Here is a 19,509-nt window from a genome sequence, read left to right as displayed (position 1 = left end):
CACAACCTTGTTGATCATTATTAAATCACTAATAAGATAAAATAAAATCAGAGGCAAGTATCTTTGTGAGAGGATTTTGTCTTTTTTGGGGAAAGGTGACTTTGTCCATTAAAATGGTTTTATTTAGCAACATATAAGTGAATGGGTATAGGAAATTGATTATTCAATGAAAAGGTACAGTTAAGTTGGAAAGCATTTATTTTGGATATTTGTCTTTAACTAAAGGTCACTTGCAATCTTGAACTGAAAAAAACAAAAAAAAACCCTGAAACTGAAAAAAATTGGTTAAAGCCTTTACCCATGACTCTTAGCACCTTATTTATGTCTTGCTTTTCCACTTAGTTGTGAATTCACTAATCTGAAATTACTTTTACTTTTACAACAGGGATTTACTGGAAAAGATGGTGCAATGGGACCAAGAGGCCCACCTGGACCACCAGTAAGAATGGAATGGATTAGACCCTTACTCCTCAACCTTGGCCTCATTTTCTAGAAACACTTGGGCCTTGAAGTGGATTCTGGGTATATGTGGGACACCCCACTGAAAGAACTGCAGGATTTTTTATACATCAGTGTGGGCCAGAAAAAAATTGATGTATTAAAAGAGCTTGTTTAATTGAATTACTACCTCTCTCTATATATACATACATACACACACACACACATACACACACATATATATATCTTGAGACAGAAGGTGAAGACTTAAGTCATTTCATTGCTTACATTTGATGTATATGTTCTCAGGTAAAAGGAAGTTTAAACATAGAGAACAGTTGCATTTTAAGCATTCACTGAAGAGCATAAAATGTGTGTAACTGGTAAAGTAAAAGATTACTTAACAAACTGTGAAAATTCTACTCTGAGGGAGTTTTAGGTTTTAGAACACATTGCATTGGCTGCTAAATACTCTAAGTTCTTCTAACGTAACTTGGAACTTAAAGTTAAAATTTAACAAGGAGAAAATCTTTTGGTTCTGAAAGAGTGTAGAGTGCTGATAGAAGAGTGTGGATGTATGGAGAATACACTAAAGAAAAAGTGTAATTCTAGGCTGAGTACATTTCCCAACAACCAGGGAACACTGCCACCATGGTGCCCAATTTTGTACAAAATTGTCTGCCTTCCTAATTTCTTCTTGGCCGTATACATATATATATATATTCAACTGGTATCAAACTATATTCTAGAACTTGCAGTCTGTTAAGACCTAGCAGAGGTTTTTCAAGATGTTTTCCTTTCTATAATCTTAAAATGAGTTTTTCACAGGGCCGGGGACAGTATAATGGTTCTACAAAATTTGTTTTTCACTCTTCCTTCACATGTGGCCTTGTGCTCTTTGTAAAGCTTTGCCCATGGCCACATGTTTTTTTTTTTTTTTTTTTTTTAGACTGCTTTAGGTGGGATTCTCTTTAATCATGACAGCCTGTTCCTCTGTGCATTGTAGGGAAGCCCAGGTTCTCCAGGAGTCACAGGTCCCAGTGGGAAACCAGGAAAACCCGGAGACCACGGCAGACCAGTAAGTGGACGGCTTGCATGACTAGAACCATTACCCTGTAGCCATGACTAATGAGAGAAACACACAACTTGGGCATATTTATATTATCTTTGCAATAGTGTGTTTGAAGCATTTGTTGAAACTACTCTAAACCCATGGATTTGACTTGGTAAGAGTTCTAAAGTTTTTCTGAGTTATAATATTCTGGGACAAAAAAAAAATACTGTGGTCAGAGATTTTCTTTAATAGGAGAATAGAGTTTTGAGCCAAGACACATATTTCTGCACTGTATAAACACTCAAAGCTGGGTCAGCAGAATGTTCCTTTTTAGTTTAGGGGTGGTATGTTGCATCTAAGAGAATACTACATCATGACGGTGTGGAATGCCTTTCTTTGTGCAGTTTGTGGCTTAACCTTTGACAATATAATCCTTCCACAACATTTGCCATTTGCTCTTTTCTTTTTTTCTTCCTTCCTTCCTTCCTTCCTTCCTTCCTTCCTTCCTTCCTTCCTTCCTCCCTCCCTCCCTCTCTCTCTCTCTTTCTTTCTTCCTTTCTCTCTTTTGCCTCCAGGGTTATCACTGGGGCTCAGTGCTTGCCCTTGTTGTTTATCGTTGTTGCTATTATTATTGTTGTTATTGCTGTCATTGTTGTTGGATAGGACAGAGAGAAATCAAGAGAAGAGGGAAAGACAGAGAGGGGGAGAGAAAGATAGACACCTGCAGACCTTCTTTACCCCTTGTGAAACGACCCCCCCCCCCCGCATGTGGGGAGCCAGGGGCTCCAACCGGACCCTTAAGCCGGTCCTTGGACGCTTCATTCCATGTGCACTTAACCCACTGTGCTACCACCTGGCCCCCTACATTTACTCTTTTCTTTCCCACTGAGATTGCTCAAACATCATTCTCAGAACTAAAAGGATTTATACAATTTATTATTTTATTGTAGAATACTCTGCTTTAGTTTGTGAACACTTAGCTTTTATTTTATCCAAATATTTTGGTTAAAAATAACAGTTGATATGTTATTGTTCATATCTGAACTTTTTTTTTTGGTTTTATTTATTTTTTTCAGATGAATGTGTCTGAAACTGAATTTGAAGTTCCCAAAAATTCAGAAGTATTTGTAATCATGGTTAGGCTTATTCTTATTCCTGCACAAGCTCTTCCTTATTTATATGTATGAAGTGTGGATTTATTGTATTTTTGTCTGAATAAATTCTGAAATAGAAATGTTTAATGCAAAGTCCAATTTTTATTATGGACACAAATGTGTAAGAGCTGTGCTCTGCATAAAACTGCTCTTAAGAGTGGCTCAAATTACATAAACACAAGTTTAAACACAATTTTTATTGTCAAACAGGAAAGGCGCTTATGTGACAAGATCTGCCTGCTATGTTGATATAAAATTAAGCAAGCTACGTAAAGATGAAAGGAATGTTGACATACTCTGATACTTTCAGATCTATGTTTATCCAAGTATATTACCCCACTACTCTAGTTTCCTCAGTGAATCATGGCAGAAATCTCTCAAGAGGAGTTGAAAATGCATGGGAGTTTTCTTAACCAATTCAGAAATTCAGAACTCTATGTTGTTTTACTGTGATTGAAACTGTTTTATATAACAATATAATCCCATATATATCACAATACAATCCCACTGTTTTAGACCCATATGACAGTAATACTGATGGGGGCCAGGGGTTGGTGCCTCATGCTTAATGTACACATCAGCAATAACACTGGTGTAAATTAAAAAACAAAAAGAACATTAAAGAGGTAACAATGGCTGTAGCTGGAAACCTGAATGGAACTTCTTCCTTCACTGGAAATGCTATGTCTTGATACTAGCATTAATGATTCCCTTTAGGGAGTCGGGCGGTAGCACACCAGGTTAAGCGCAGGTGGTGCGAAGTGCAAGGACTGGCATAAGCCCCTGGCTCCCCACTTGCAGAGGAGTCGCTTCACAGGCAATGAAGCAGGTCTGCAGGTGTCTATCTTTTTTTTTTAAATTTTTTTATTTAAGAAAGGATTAATTAACAAAACCATAGGGTAGGAGGGGTACAACTCCACACAATTCCCACCACCCAATCTCCATATCCCATCCCTTCCCCTGATAGCTTTCCCATTCTCTATCCCTCTGGGAGCATGGACCCAGGGTCATTGAGAGTTGCAGAAGGTAGAAGGTCTGACTTCTGTAATTGCTTCCCCGCTGAACATGGGTGTTGACGGATCTGTCCATGCTCCCAGTCTGCCTCTCTCTTTCCCTAGTAGGGTGGGTCTCTGGGGAAGCTGAGCTCCAGGACACATTGGTGGGGTCTTCATGCAGGTGTCTATCTGTCTTTCCTTCTCTCTATCTTCCCCTCCTCTCTCCATTTCTCTCTGTCCTATCCAACAAAGACGACATCAATAACAACAACAATAATACCTACATAAATAACAATAACAATAATAACTACAACAATAAAACAAGGGCGACAAAAGGGAACAAATAAATAAATATTAAAAAAAGGTTCCTTTTACAAATCATGTGCACTGGAATAATTTTTCTGGAGTGTCACTTGATTAAAAACAGCAAGAACAATCTCATAGTAGTAGTAAGTGTAAAAAGAAAAATCTTTGAAGTTTACGGAAGCTCCAAATTCAATAAGAACATGTTTTCATAACTACATTTGGCCAAGGGATAACTAATTTCAATTTTTCTTAAAATAATTATAATTTGGGGATATTTACTTGCACCTGCTTTACATTACACCATTGTCTTCCTCATCTTCTAAGTTGGTAAACTCTCCTTCTATTTCTTCTCCATTTTTAAATTTTATTTTTTATATTTATTTATTTATTCCTTTTTGTTGCCCTTGTTGTTTTATTGTTGTAGTTATTGATGTCGTTGTTGTTGGATAGGATATTTCTTCTCCATTTTATCTTACCTTTAATTTCTAGAAGCAAAACAAGTATGTGGGTATCTAAAACCCTGAAAAGAGAGCATGACCCATCCCCTGTGAGCATATAAGATTAGCTGTTGTAGCAAATGACATTGTCTTGCCAACGTAGGATATTCACTGAGGTACAGTACACGTTTTCAGGGACTACTTGTGGAATATATTTGTTCATTTACTCAACACCTAATTGTTGAGTAAATTGTTGAGCATTATAGGATCTGAAGATAAACAGTACACACGGCAAAGTCTTTTCCCTCATGGAAATTCTAATAGGGACATAAGGTAAAATCATGTTAATAAATGATACAGTTTCTGGTAATGATGAGTAATATGAACTATAAGGACACCAAGTTATAAGTTAGAAAGTAATTGTGGCAATGGTAAGGTAGCTGTTTTTTTTTTTTTCCATTTTTTTGTTTGTGATGTGGAACTATATCTTGTAATCTTGTAATCTTAATAGTGGGTTACAATACTATTAAGATTACAAGATATAGTTCCACACCACACTCACCACTGCTCCCACCATCTCATCTTCCAAAGATAAAAGGTGGCTGTTTTAGTTATAGCACACAGAGAGCCTATTTGAGGAGGTGACAATGGGATGAAGTGAGGGAGAAAAAGATCTGTGGGAAGAGAATGGACTCCATGTAGTGGCGACAACATACGCTAACATTCTGAATGAGGCATGAATTTAATATATATATGGAAGAATCAACAAGCAAGCAAGGTTCTGGTAGCAAAAGTGAAGAGGCTAAAAGATGGAGGAATACAAGATGAGGGCACACAGCTGGAAAAGGTGATTTGGTGAGCCAGCTAGTAGATTATGAAGAAGTTTTATTTTGGCCTAGGTTTGATGGAAGTCCTAGAGCCAAAAGAGTGATATGATTAAATTTTCCTATAAAAATACCACCATGGTATCCATGTGAAGAACAGTCTACAAAGAGTCAAAATTGAAAGCAGGAAGGCCAATTAGTAAGATACTGGATTATTCTGGCAAAAGTTTTAGACATTTTAGGAAATGGTTTATGATAATTGGTCAGCATCCTATTTGCCAGTAGTTTGGATGATCCTTATATAATAGCAGTTAAAATATATTACTTAAAGACAAAACTTGCTGTAGTATAATGAAAACATTTCCACAGATGTTCTCATGATCAGTGAGAGATCAGAAAGAACAGGGAATATCTGTGGTTATGTTTACATGTAGAACCATCATTGAGATTGGATTATTTAATAAGACAGTTGATTCCTTTTATACTTGATACAGAAATAATCACTGGATGGCATTTGAGATGTATATTTAGGTAGGAGTTGGCCAAATGATCACTGGTTCTTTGTAGAACTGAACTAACTAGTCATGGTGTTATGACAGAATATATAAAGGTACACTTTTCTTTCTTCTTTTTTGATTTTATTTATTTATTCCCTTTTGTTGCCCCTTTTTTTTTGTTGTTGTTGTTGTAGTTATTATTGTTGTCATTGTTGTTGGACAGAACAGAAAGAAATGGAGAGTGGAGGGGAAGATGGCGGGGGGGGGGGAAGAAAGACATCTGCAGACCTGCTTCACCACCTGCGAAGTGACTCCCCTGTAGGTGGGGAGCCAGGGGCTCGAACTGGGATCTTTACGCTGGTCCTTGCACTTTGCACCATGTGTGCTTATTGCGCCATGTGTGCTTAACCTGCTACGCTACCACCCGACTCCCACAGTTTTCATAGGTATTTAAATTCCTTGTCTAGACTATAAATAACATTGTAAGGTGCAGGCATGATATATAACAAATTTGTGATATTCATATTTACGTGTTAGCATTATTTTGGAGGATTTGTGTAGCGGAGAAGAGCAAGAGAGATGAGGTTAGATCTCATTTCAAACCAGCCAAATGTGAATTACATGGATATAAATGTGATGTGTCATTTTGTAAGTTCAGTAGAGAGTAGACTTTGCTTTTATCTCCAGTCCATTCATAAATCATTTGGGGCCATTTTTGAATCCCTAAAATGTGAAATTCCTGGGAGTCAGGTGGTAGTGCAGTGGGTTAAGCACAGGTGGTGCAAAGCGCAAGGACTGGCGTAAGGATCCCAGTTCAAGCCCCCGGCTCCCCACTGCAGGGGAGTCGCTTCATAGGTGGTGAAGCAGGTCTGTAGGTATCTTTCTCTCCCCCTCTGTCTTCCCTTCCTCTCTCCATTTCTCTCTGTCCTATCCAACAATGACAACACCATCATCAACAACAACAATAATAATTACAACAACAATAAAAAACAAGGGCAACAAAAGGGAAAATAAAATATGAAATTTCTGTGTTTCAGGGTCAATCAGGACTGAAAGGAGAAAAAGGCGACAGAGTATGTATTTCTCAAATTTGTATTTATATTTATTTTTGTGTGTATTAAAATTGAAGTTGAAACCATAGAAACAGTACACTAATGATTTTCATTGATTTAATTAACAAGGGAGACATTGCTTCCCAGAACATGATGCGGGCTGTTGCAAGACAAGTCTGTGAACAATTGATAAGTGGTAAAGTTTCTCTTCTTTTTAATGTCTGAGTGACCTTTTAGTTAATTACAGGGAAATACAAAAATGTCAAGCATAGGGTCTCTAAGATAGGTTTCAATTTTATTTTTATTGAGTTCTGACTTTTATACCTTTTCAATTTTATATCTGATAAAGCTAATAATATATATTTAATTTTATTTCTTTTTTTTTGATAGTGACACAGAGAAACTAAGAGTGTAGGGGGTGATAAAGAAGGAAAGAGGGAGACACTTGCAGCACTGCTTTGTTGCTCATGAAGTGTTTCCCCTGCAGGTGGAGACCAGGGTCTTGACCCTGGATCCATGAGCAGCGTAACATGTATGATTTAGCAGGTGTACCACCACTTGGCCCAAGCAAATAGCAGTTTAATAAGTGTCATTAAGATTAATAACACATGGCATAATAGGAGTCTGTCATTGCTATATTCATCCTGGTAAAATCATATTTTAAAGGGATTCTATATTATTATTTCTATATTTAGAAGTATAGGATATATATTAATTTCTATAATTAGTATTTTTACATTAGTATTTTCAGTGATTTTAATTTGGGTATGTATAGATTCCACTAAATTTTTCACCTTTACATTAGTTTTTTTGTTTTTAGCATTTATTCCCTTTTGTTGCCCTTGTTGTTTTATTGTTGTAGTTATTGTTGTTGTTACTGATGTTGTCATTGTTGGACAGGACAGAGAGAAATGGAGAGAGGAGGGGAAGACAGCGAGGGGGAGAGAAAGATAGACACCTGCAGACCTGCTTCACCACCTGTGAAGTGACTCCCCTGCAGGTGGGGAGCCAGGGGCTCGAACCAGGATCCTTACGTGGATCCTGGCACTTTGTGCCACCTGTGCTGCACTACTACCTGACTCCCACCTTCACATTATTTTATGATGTTTAAGGAAGGAGGTTCAACAGGATTAATTTGATCATAGAGAATCCATTTTGTTTGTAACTTTTTTTTTTTAATTGCCTTCCTGATTCACTCCCACCCCACAGACTTTTTCTTTTTATTCCTTAAGGTCTGTTAAGTAATCAAGTACCAGTGTCTATAGACAGTATGGCTTTACAATTAAGAGTCTCCTCTTTTAGAAGCCTTAGTGTTTCTCTAAGGTAATCCCGAGGAACAGCTGATCAGAATCTATGTTGCTTGTTAGATGGGATGGCTACTGGGTCACACTCCAAACCAGTTCACTGTTTTTGGAGATGGGGCCCAGAAATCTATATTTCCTAATGTATCTGAGAAGCATGTCTGATTTACACCAGTGCCAGATTCTCATTGCCTTAAGTACACAAACTAATGGTGTAAAATTTCAATTAAAAAAAAAAAAAAGAAAACTCTCTTTTGAATCACATGATCTGGCAAACCTGAAGGCTAGTTTGTAGCAGTACCACATTAAACATTTACAACTCTTTTATGTTTGTAATGTTGCTTGTGGCCTACTGGTCATCATCTTGTGGAGATAGTTATTTATCGGGGGTCATTTTGTACTGGATAGCTAGACTGTTCTCATTTATTTTTATGACTCTGGTTAGAATACTTACTGGAGGGGAAAGGAATAGAAATGGATTTCACTAGACATTAAGAAAAAAAAGTTTCCTCCCTCTCATCTCCTTCATTCCTGGGCCTTTTTTTTTTTTTTTTTTTTTTTAATAAGTCTTATTTCTATTTGCAGGGCAGATGAACCGATTCAATCAGATGTTGAATCAGATTCCAAATGATTACCACTCCAGTCGCAACCAGCCTGGCCCACCAGGTCCTCCAGGCCCTCCTGGCAGCGTGGGAGCCAGAGGAGAACCTGGGCCTGGGGGGCGACCAGGCTTCCCTGGCACACCAGGGATGCAGGGACCACCAGGTGAAAGAGGTAAGTAAGTCTGTTCTCTATGCTGCGCTGAGATAAAGAAAGGTGTTGGAAACACAGGATGTAGGTTAGGCTAAGAACACGTGGGATGCTGACTTGAACTAGCCAGATTTGAACTCTTGGCATGCCACTTGAACTAGTTTTATTTGGACAGCCCCCGGAGAGTTGTGTTCTTGAACTTGTCTTTCTCTTGAGGCAGCCACAGGTTATAAAGATTCATATCTGGGGCCGGGTGGTGGTGCACCAGGCTTACCGCACATAGTATGCAGTGCAAAGACTCGTGCAAGCATTTGGGATCCAGCCTGCGGCTCCCCACCTGCAGGGGGATTGGTTCACAAACAGTCTAGCAGGTCTGCAGGTGTCTCTCTCTCACTCTATCTCCCCCATCTTCTCTCAATTTCTCTCTGTCCTATCAAATAAAAATGAAAAATGGCCGCCAGGAGCAGTGGATTTGTAGTGCTTGCACTGAGCCCCCAGGATAAGCCTGGAGGCAAAAATAAATATTAAAAATAGTTTTTTAAAAAAAGAGATTCATGTCTTAGAAAACAAGGTGATTTTGTCAAAGGTCTCAGTCAAGATCATTCTAGGTTGTTTTTGTTGCTCTTGTTAATGGGGAAAACTTGGAACTTGGCAAATTAAATTGGGCACCAAAATCACATTAGTTGTGGCTGGCAAGAGTTGAGTAGCAACTGAGTGTAAGCAACCTCACTGTTTCAGATCCAAATTCTTTTTGGTTCCTTCAGTCTGAGCCTGGCATTGGCCTTATGTGTTTGTTTGGTTTTAATTTCATGGTAGATAAGTATAATTGGAAGAAAAAAAGAAAAATAGGATTATCTGATTCCAGATGTTTCAAAACTCTTGAGTACTACTTGCGTTTGTCAACATAGTAGCTTCCATTTTGGGAGAAAATTTAGGTATTTCTGTAATTCTGAGGGTCTGGCTAGTGTACTGTAGGACTACTAAAGATAAGATACCTTTCAGATGTTTTTCAATGAGATATAACTATAACAGTTTCTAATATATATATATATATATTATACACACACACACACACACACACACACACATATATATATATATATATATATATATATATTAGGCATATTTGTTTTCTTCAAATAATTTTCTCCTGACTGGTAGCCAGCTTTGTTTCTTGGCCATGAATCTGGAATTACACAAATATCTAGAAAGAATCTGGCTTAAAGAGTGAACTTCTGTGAAAAATTAGGTTCTGCTTTCTCTCAGGGAAATGAGTAGCTCGAATCAGCTATTGTCAGTTAAGATGAAAATCACACATTTCCTGACAACTTTTTCCTCAGGTTTTCTCTTTGTCCATCCTTAGGATTGCCTGGAGAAAAAGGTGAAAGGGGTCTTGGATCTTCAGGACCCCGAGGGCTCCCTGGTCCCCCAGGTAGGTTTGCCAGTAAATCATATATGTAGACGGTAAGGATGCCAGGAGACTGTACAACTACCAGGTGACCTAACAATTTACCCAGCATGCCTACCATTGTGGCATATATTTTAGCAAGAATTTGGACTTGCATAATCCCCTCATTGTTAGGTTCTTTCCATTCAAAAAAGTCTGAATTTGCTCTGCAGCCTTGCTATCTTGAGGAATATGAGTCTTAGTGATATAAAAGTGCTACTATCCTTTCAACCAGAATTCCTGTTTGTTTTGTTTGACCTCAGCATTTGAGAATGGTGTCATTTCCTGTTTTTTCTAATGCTTTTCAAGATACAGCTGGTAGACCAGAAACTAGAGCTTCACTAAAAAGTCACACACAGTGCAAGATTTTATTCGCGGTTTCTTTACTGACTTTCTGGAAAGGAAGAATTGATCTGTTACTTCATGCATTTTATTTACTAGGCTAAAGAGGATGTTTTTCTTCACTACAGAGTACAAGAGACTGTTCCAGCTAAAGTCAGTTCTAGTGGTTAAATCATTACATTTATGTTAGTCATAATGTCTTTCACTTGATCCAGAAGTAACATCGCTTCACACGGCCTGATGTGCCTATGTTCTCATGGCTGTCAATTATGCTAACTGTAAATCTTTCCTTCAGGTAGTCTTAACCTCTGCCAGTCTGAGCGACCCAGAGAATGCATTGACATCTCTAGTTTGGCTAAACCCACTGACTTTGAATAAAATAATTGGCTTTCTGGCATTAATTCTTGAGTTAGTGATAAGCAAGTTCCAGGAAACTTAGTTCATAATGGTGATTTCTTACCTTAACACTAGTGAACCATCTAATCAGTGCTAAGGTGCTACCTAAGGTACTGTGTGTTAACTCCTTCTGGAGATGTACTTAACAAGAGGGGGTATGTGTTTGTTTTAACTCCATGATAGGTCCCCAAGGAGAATCCAGAACAGGCCCGCCAGGGTCCACAGGTTCAAGAGGACCGCCTGGCCCTCCTGGTCGTCCAGGAAACTCAGGTATCCGAGGGCCCCCAGGTCCTCCTGGATACTGTGACTCGTCTCAGTGTGCCAGCATCCCATACAACGGGCAAGGCTACCCAGGTATGTTGCTGTCACTGTAGGTATCCCAATTCACTAAGGTTAAAGTACCTTTGTATAAATGAAGTTCCCTAGGGTTGAGGGAATGCTGGTTTGAGGATTTCTTGCTGATTTGAGGATCAAACTCTTGATGTGTGTTTTAATTATATGGTAGTATTATTGATCTCTCTCAAAGCACAGAACATTTCATCTTTAGGGGTTTAACAGTGATTTTCTTTTGCTTCTTATTTTTCCTACACTTACCGAGTCACACTTTAAGTCTTCCTTTACTTCTCTTGGGAGTTCAAAGGATGCTACCAGTAGCCCCTCCACTCTCCTCCACTCCCATCCCCTTCCCCCAAACCAAAGATTGGGAACAGGGATCTTGTTGAACATAATTGTAGAATTCCAAGAATACGTATGATTTTTTTTTTGTCTTGGGAATCTAATTTATAGTCCAGTTATTTGATCACAAGGTGCAAAGCCCTTCAAATAGTTTGCTGTCTCACAGTGTTTATGGAATTCATATTTTTAAAATCTGGGACTTAATTTCAAAAAAGAGTTGTGTTGAAAACTATAGAGGACAGAAATCCTTTTTGCTTGATTTTGAGGGATGTGGGGACAGGGCAGATATTAAACTGATCTGAAAACAAGAAAGTCATATGCTGTTGGCAGTGATCTTTTCATCAGTGCCCCTGAAGCATCTTGCAAGTTTTAAAAAATGATACTGCTGTTTGATATGGTTGGCTACTAGCGAGTAGTGCATGAGTAGTTGAATATCTAAATATCTATATATCTATATATTTTATGTGTAGTTACATGTAACCCAAATCATAATGAATCTTAATATAAAGTCTTCATACAATCCACTTGCAAAACTATAACTTAATTTTTTAGAAAATTAATTTAAATAACTTCTGCCATAAATTATAGACAGTCAACTAGAAATATATGGATATATACATATATATAAACTTTAACCAAAACATACTTAGATGGGTGTGTGTATGTATATATATATAATTATTTTTTTACATAATAATTCAACTTTTAAAAACTATCATCTTTGACCTGTTTCAGGTTCCGGCTAACACATTTTCTAAGTCGCCAGTGCTGCTTACAGTTTGAATACATGAAAATCCTGTTTCTGAGATGTTTGCGCACGTGCTTATTAGGAAATGAGTCTGTATGGAAATCTAACCACAGAGGTGGTTAACGAACCGGGTCGACATCAGAAAAGAGGGTGCAGACTCTTTCTACTAACTTGAATGAAACAAAAAGCAGTGGTGTTAGTTTCTAAGTCTGATGCATTTCAGTAGTAATGTAGACCAATATGATTAAAATAAAAAGTCCAAATACACAGTCACGGGAGCCTCAATTTTGAAAGAGGCGTATCATAAAACTACTAACCAGGAGGAGATCACACCATTGGGAGACAAACAGAAAAAAAAAATCCAATTAATTTAGTTAAAGGGAATCATCTTCTGTAAATAATAAACTAATTGTGGCTTGTAAATGATTTGTATGTGATCCTGTCCACTAAAATGACTTAACAATTCTACAATAAGCTTCTGCATCAAAGCCTGCTGCTTGCTGTCTGCCAGAATAACATCGAATATTGGAATCTCTTCATCTCTTGCTTGTTAGCACTGTGTATGATTCGGGGCATCTGCTTTCCTGTCATCATTATTATTATTTTGTGTACCTGTACTCTCACCTGGGTTGTAGAAGTTTGCAATCTTCAAACCAAAGTTTGCTAATCGCGTTTTTTTTCTTTTTCCTTCCTGTTTCCGCTGTGGTCACTGGTGTCCCTCACCCAGTATTGTAACTAGTCTGTGGAGAGACAGCCACAGAAATGTCACGTACTGTAAATCACCTGATGACAGTGCTTTTCGTCCCCAGAACTCAGTGTCTAGGAGTCAAAGAACCCCCCTCGTCCCCTTCGCCCCTCATCTTGCTCAGTTGTTATTTGAATTGAGGAGTTTGAAGGCTTGGACAGTTACTGGGGTGGGGTGGTGGTGGTGCTTAGCTGAAAGTCCTACCTAGGTTCTGCGTCTACAATTTTGTTTTGTTTTTTAGCTCCAGTCCCTGACCCTTCCCAGGCATCTGTGTATTGATTGTGTTTACTGCTGGATCTGGGAAGGGTCCTTCTTCCTCTTCTTCCTCTTCTCTTCCCCACCTCCCTCCTCTCTTTTTCTTTTTCTTTACTTTTCTTTTTAAGTGCCATCCCATGATTGGCTCACCTCCAAATTCTCTCTGCCAATGGAAGTGATCAGAATTTTGTAACTTCTCTCTGTGTTTGGTTAGGAGGTTCAGAGGGGAGCACCGTCCCCAAGGGGAATGACCGAGCTTTAGCTGTGTCTGTGCCTTGCCAATTATGCCATAACTGTAATATTGAATCGGACAGAGCCGTATGTGCCCGAGGGCGGGGCCTACCTGCCCGAGCGCGAGCCCTTCATCGTGCCGGTGGAGCCAGAGCCGACAGCCAACGAGTACGAGGACTACGGCGCCGACCAGCCTGCGGACCAGCATCCTTCCCAAGCGCGCTGGCGGCGCACCCTGCCCCGCGGCCCAGGGCAGCGAACCTGAGACTCTGCGGCGCGATGCCACGCGGCCAGGCTGGAGGGGACAGGGAGGTGCTGGGGCTCTCATTTACAGGTCACATAGAGCAACTGTCTTGTCTCTCTTGCCATGTTTCTTCCCGCATTGCTTCATCCAAGAGGCCCCCCCTTTCTCCAGGAAGCCTAGCTCTCTGCACAGTCTGTAGACTTCTTTGACTTTTATTTTGCCCTTGAAATGCTTGCCATATACCTGTTCACAAAAGCTGCAAGGAGAAAACGTGCCTTGTGTCTTTGCTTAGTACAGTGGGCAGCCTCTGTGAAACTCTTAGGTTAAACCGTTAAGTCCTGGAAGACAGAACTGCTGTGTATCTTTTCCAGTACTTACACCACGATTCAAGTAATTCCCTTTTTAAGACCCACAAAGGAAGGAAAAGTCAACTCATTGCAATTATTTATCTTCCTCTTTTACCTTCTGTTATACATTAGGGCATAGAATGCTCCTATACATCTCTTTTAACAACCACAAACCTTAAGCCATGTATCTGAAGTTATTGTATCAACTGGATACAGTTCCATATCGCCTTAAACCTCCTTGTTTTTTCAGAAACACTAACATTTATACCAAATTGCAGATTATTCTGCAGAGATGGAATTGCATGTTTGTGTTGTATATTTAGTATGAACTCTTTTTTCCCCCCAGAATATAATGTTTCTTAGTTATCAAAAGCAGTTGGAAAAATGTTTGCAAGACTATGAACATAGAATTGCTGCTTTTATATTTTAACTGCGGATTGTGAATTTCACTGCCTTACATTATTTATTTCTGAAACAAAAGAGGCATTTTTCAATAAAACTACTGAAAATTTGACATGGTATGCTTTTCTTTCTTTGAATTGACTTTTGGACTGCTGAGTTGGTTGTTACAACAAACAAGCTCATATCCTTGGATACAGTTACAAATCTTGTTAATGCTATTAAATTATGCTAAATAACTAGATTTTTAATGATATGGTGAAGTCATAGAAAGAAAGTGGTGAGAGCCATTAAAATCCCAGCAGATTCCAAAGGCTTTATTAGGAATGTAGAGGATGGTGTGGGTTAGTGGAAAAACAACTGGGTATCCTAGGAGACCCCAAACAACCAAATAACCCCTAATAACCCACACGATTGTCTATACATTTAATCACTTTGCTATATCTTACTTTACCCGATAACACGTTTAATTGCAAGAAGAAAAATTCCTTAGTGGAAGTTCTTTACATGAAGGCTAGATAGCCTTCTTTTGCACTTTTATGAACAAGTAAATTTAAAGTACTGAAGAAATAAAGCAGTGAAATAAAACAGTAGCTCAAATAAACCAATTCTAACTCAACCTGTTTAACAGGTAGGTAGACAGTTTCTTGACCTGGTGTCTACCTTTGAGTGTATAGTGTACTATGCTGCAAATGTAGCAAAATATGTGTTTTATCACATGTATTTTTTTGCCACCAGGATTATGTCTGGGGCTTGGTGCCTGCACTATAACTCCATCCCTTAAGGTGGCTATGCTTTTCTTTGCTACAGGATGAAAGACAAAGAAAAGTGGGGTGGCTGCAGAGACGCTTGCATCTTCCCCCTTACAAGTGGGGATGGGAGCCCAAGCCTAGATCCTTGTACATGATAGTGTGACCCTTCAAAGGTAGACTTTATGCACATAAGGTCTATAACAGTATAGTTCAAGAAGGCCGGGAGCTATTAAGTCTTTTTTTTTCTTCTGCAGGAAGAAGAGAATGATTGAAGAAAACCATCCACTTTTTCAATTTTCCTGGGGGTTATTGGTTTACAGTATCATTGTTGACACATGGGTACAGCATTTTATCTTCCTATGGTAGATGCCTGCAGAATACTGTCATGCCCACCTTAGAATATTTTCCATTACTATACATCAAGATACATTCGTACATTCACTTTCTTGAAGTCCCTCCTTCCCTAGAATCTTTTGCCTTGGTGTAGTATACTCTACTTAGTTCAAGTTTCTCTTTGTTTTTCCCTTTCTGTACCTGGTTTTTATTTTATTTTTTTATTTATTTAAAAAAGGAGACATTGACAAAACCATAGGATAAGAGGGGTACAACTCCACACAATTCCCACTACTAGATCTCCTTATCCCATCCCCTCCCCTGATAGCTTTCCTATTCTTTATCCCTCTGTATAGACCCAAGGTCACTATGGGTTGCAGAAGGTGGAAGGTGTGGCTTCTGTAATTGCTTCCCCGCTGAACATGGGTATTGACTGGTCAATCCATACTCCCAGCCTGTATCTCTCTTTTCCTAGTAGGGTGGGGTTCTGGGGAAGCAGAGCTTCAGGACACATTGATGGGGTTGTTTGTCCAGGGAAGTCTGGTTGGCATCATGCTAGCATCTGGAACCTGGTGGCTGAAAAGAGAGTTAACATACAAAGCCAAACACATTGTTGAACAATCATGGACCTAAAGGCTGAAATAGTGCAGATGAGGTGTTGGGGGGGGGGTCCTCCATTTTATAGATAGCTAGTAGTCATATTTTAGTTATATTCCAAAGGGCCTGTAGCTATACTAGTTTTTTTTTTTTCTTCCCCTAAGCCTGAAATCTGATATGCAGGAGGATCGAAGTTATTGTCTGGGGAGGTGATGGCATGGCTGGGAAAGGGACAGAAAGCTGCATCAGGGAAGAGAGTAGCTCCCTAATATGGGAAAGGGGTATAAATATTGTTGACTGTAAACCCCATTGATTTGATTTGGTCTGGGGCCCATATTCAGCTTAGGAGCCTTTTGACCTCTGCATCCCTATAGATCTGAACTCACATTCTGTGGTCATGAGTAGGAACATTCCATGCTGCCCCAATATCGACCCATCTTTCTCAGGTGTAGCAGAGAGTATGTTGTCCATCCTCCCTTCAGAGGAGGGAACATTCTCTACTGTTGTTGATGCAAGTTGAGGGCAAAGTCCTATGGGGGACCCACAAAGGGGTCTATTTTGTTGTTCCTGATAGAGATGACTAGTAACAATGGAGAGAGGGATTTATTTGAGGTCTATGCCCATTATGTCTGTTTGGGAATCTCAGGACTCCCTGAACAGGGCCCCAGCTGATGGGGCGGCCTGATAGTGACTAAGAGTCATCATTAAAGTATGCCGGTCCCTTGCCCTTATTCAGCTTTTGCAGTCTTTGCTTTGCTAAGGTTAGCTTTGGAGTGAGCAAGAAAACTGTAACAGGAAGTAGGTGAGGAGCGTATCTAAGTCTAATTAGATACTATTTCATTATGAACTTTATACTGACTCACTGCAGACTATTCTGTACTTTTGCTTTCAGGTATATATTTTGCCCTAGTTTATGGATACGTGTGAACATATATTCTATCTCTGGGGACCTGGTCTATATCTAGGTTTTGGGACTTTGTTAGGAAGTGAACTGCCTGGGATGGAATTAGAGAATACTATGAAAGGAAAGGTCTCACCCGAGTGATGAGGGTGAAGGGTTGTCACTCCACACCTGAAGTCTCTGGACACAGTCTGAAGTGAAGCATGCTGAGGTGATACTCATTGTGTTGATTAGGTTGGGATCAGCGGATGCAATATCATTTGGTATGAATTGAGAGAAGCATGCAGGAAAGTGAGCCCCACCCTAGAGGCTCCAGGACTGGGGGAAATACAGGCTCTATAGTGGAAATGTGAGGTTCCTGCTGTCTTAGGGTTCAAAAAGACAATAGATAGTTATTGTTATCATCACATTATTTGGTAATTAGGTTAACTTTGAAAAATCCCTTTGTTAGGATTTGCTGTATCATACCCAGCATCACCATAATGTATGTCCTTTGACATTATTTTCATATAGCTAAGCCACCGGTTGCTTCTGTTCTCCCTGGTCTAGGCTTTTGAGAGAGTCAACATATCAAAGACTCAGCTTATGTACTAAAAAGACTCAGTCTGTGCTTTAAAAAATTTGGGACATACAGTCAATTTTCCCCCTCATATTAATTAAATAGTTATTTATATGACTACAGATTTATAGGAGTGTACATAAACACCATTACCACCACCAAAAGACTGTGTCCCATCCCACCCACCCCCAACCCCCACCCACAGCCCTGGGAAGCCGAATATCCACCCTCACCCTCACCTCAGGGCTTTTACTTTGGTGACCTACTCCAGATTTAGTCAAATCCTGCTTTTAGTTTCCCTTTCTGTTCTTCTTTCTCAACTTCTGTTGATGAGTGGGATCATCCCAGACTCATCTTTATCTTTCTCACTTAGTTCACTTATCATAATTTCTTTTAGCTCTGTCCAAGATGGGTCAGAGAAGGTGGGTTCATTGTTCTTAATAGCTGCATAGTATTCCACTGTGTATATATACCACAGCTTTCTCAGCCATTCATCTGTTGTTGGGCACCTGGGTTGCTTCCAGGTTTTAGCTCTTACGAATTGTGCTGCTATGAACATAGGAGTACACACCTCTTTTTGGTTGGGTGTTATGGAGTCCTTGGGGGTATATCCCCAGGAGAGGAATTATTGGGTCATATGGAAGGTTCATGTCTAGCCTTGTGAGGGTTCTCCAGACTGCTCTCCAGAGAGGCTGGACCAATTTACATTCCCATCAGCAGTGCTGAAGGGTTCCTCTGTCCCCACAGCCTCTCCAGAATTTGTTGCTGCTATCCTTTTTGATGTATGCCATTCTCACAGGGGTGAGATGGTATCTCAGTGTTGTCTTTATTTGCATTTCTATGACAATCAGCTATCTGGAGAATTTTTTCATGCCTTTTGGGTCTCTTCTGTAATGAATGTTCTGTTCATATCCTTTACCCTTTTTTGGATGGGGTCATTTGATATTTTGTTGCTAAGTTTGCTGAGCTCTTTGTATATTTTGGTGATTAGTCTCTTGTCTGATGTATGGCATGTGAAGATCTTCTCCCATTCTGTGAGGGGTCTCCTTGTTTGTGTTGATAGTTTCTTTGGCTGTGCAGAAGCTTTTCAATTTGATGTAGTCCCATTGATTAGTTTCTGCTTTAGTCTTCCTTGCAATTGGGTTTGTATCATCAAAGATGTCCTTGAGGTTTAGGTGGGAAAGTGTTCCACCAATGTTTTCCTCTAAGTATTTGATAGTTTCTGGTCTAATATCCAGGTCCTTGATCCATTTGGAGTTGATTTTTGTTTCTGGTGAGATAAGGTGGTTCAGTTTCATTCTTCTGCATGTTTCAACCCAGTTTTCCCAGCACTATTTATTGAAGAGAAATTCCTTCTTCCATTTCATACTTTGGGCCCCTTATCAAAGATTAAATGTCTATAGGTGTGGGGGTTTAGTTCTGAACTTTCAATTCTGTTCCACTGGTCTATGTGCTTATTTTTGTTCCAGTACCAGGCTGTTTTGATGATGATATAGTTTGATATTTGGGAGTGTGGTGCCTCCATTTCTGTTTCTTTTCCTCAAGATTGTTTTGGCAATTCTAGGTGTTTTCTGGTTTCAGAGAAATGATTGCAGTTTATCTTCTATTCTTTTAAAGAAGTTTGGTGGAACTTTGGTGGGCATCACATTGAATTTGTATATGGCTCTGGGGAGAATATTCATTTTGATGATATTAATTATTCCAATCCGTAAGCATGGGATGTCTTTCCA

At 39.3% G+C, this 19,509-nt stretch overlaps 1 protein-coding gene across 4 annotated transcripts in view; it reads left to right on the top strand.

The window, feature by feature from the left end:
* The window catches only part of COL12A1 (collagen type XII alpha 1 chain), a 145,168-nt gene extending 130,416 nt beyond the window's left edge, over positions 1 to 14,752 (top strand). For 3 of the 4 annotated variants that reach the window (XM_060205391.1, XM_060205393.1, XM_007516304.3), the window contains 8 exons: positions 386 to 439; positions 1,445 to 1,516; positions 6,743 to 6,778; positions 6,887 to 6,953; positions 8,644 to 8,832; positions 10,172 to 10,240; positions 11,177 to 11,347; positions 13,731 to 14,752. In XM_060205391.1, coding sequence (XP_060061374.1) covers positions 386 to 439; positions 1,445 to 1,516; positions 6,743 to 6,778; positions 6,887 to 6,953; positions 8,644 to 8,832; positions 10,172 to 10,240; positions 11,177 to 11,347; positions 13,731 to 13,912 — 840 coding nt within the window. In that variant the 3' untranslated portion in view covers positions 13,913 to 14,752. Of the gene's footprint in view, positions 1 to 385; positions 440 to 1,444; positions 1,517 to 6,742; positions 6,779 to 6,886; positions 6,954 to 8,643; positions 8,833 to 10,171; positions 10,241 to 11,176; positions 11,348 to 12,403; positions 12,843 to 13,730 lie in introns of those variants that run through there. The other variant, XM_060205392.1, reaches the window with a different exon arrangement.
* Positions 14,753 to 19,509: the final 4,757 nt, after the last annotated feature.

This window comes from Erinaceus europaeus, chromosome 13 (genome assembly GCF_950295315.1).
Source record: "Erinaceus europaeus chromosome 13, mEriEur2.1, whole genome shotgun sequence".
NCBI classification, from domain to species: domain Eukaryota; kingdom Metazoa; phylum Chordata; class Mammalia; order Eulipotyphla; family Erinaceidae; genus Erinaceus; species Erinaceus europaeus.
Note: the sequence above shows the minus strand (reverse complement) of the source record. Positions and strands in the feature narration are given on the sequence as shown.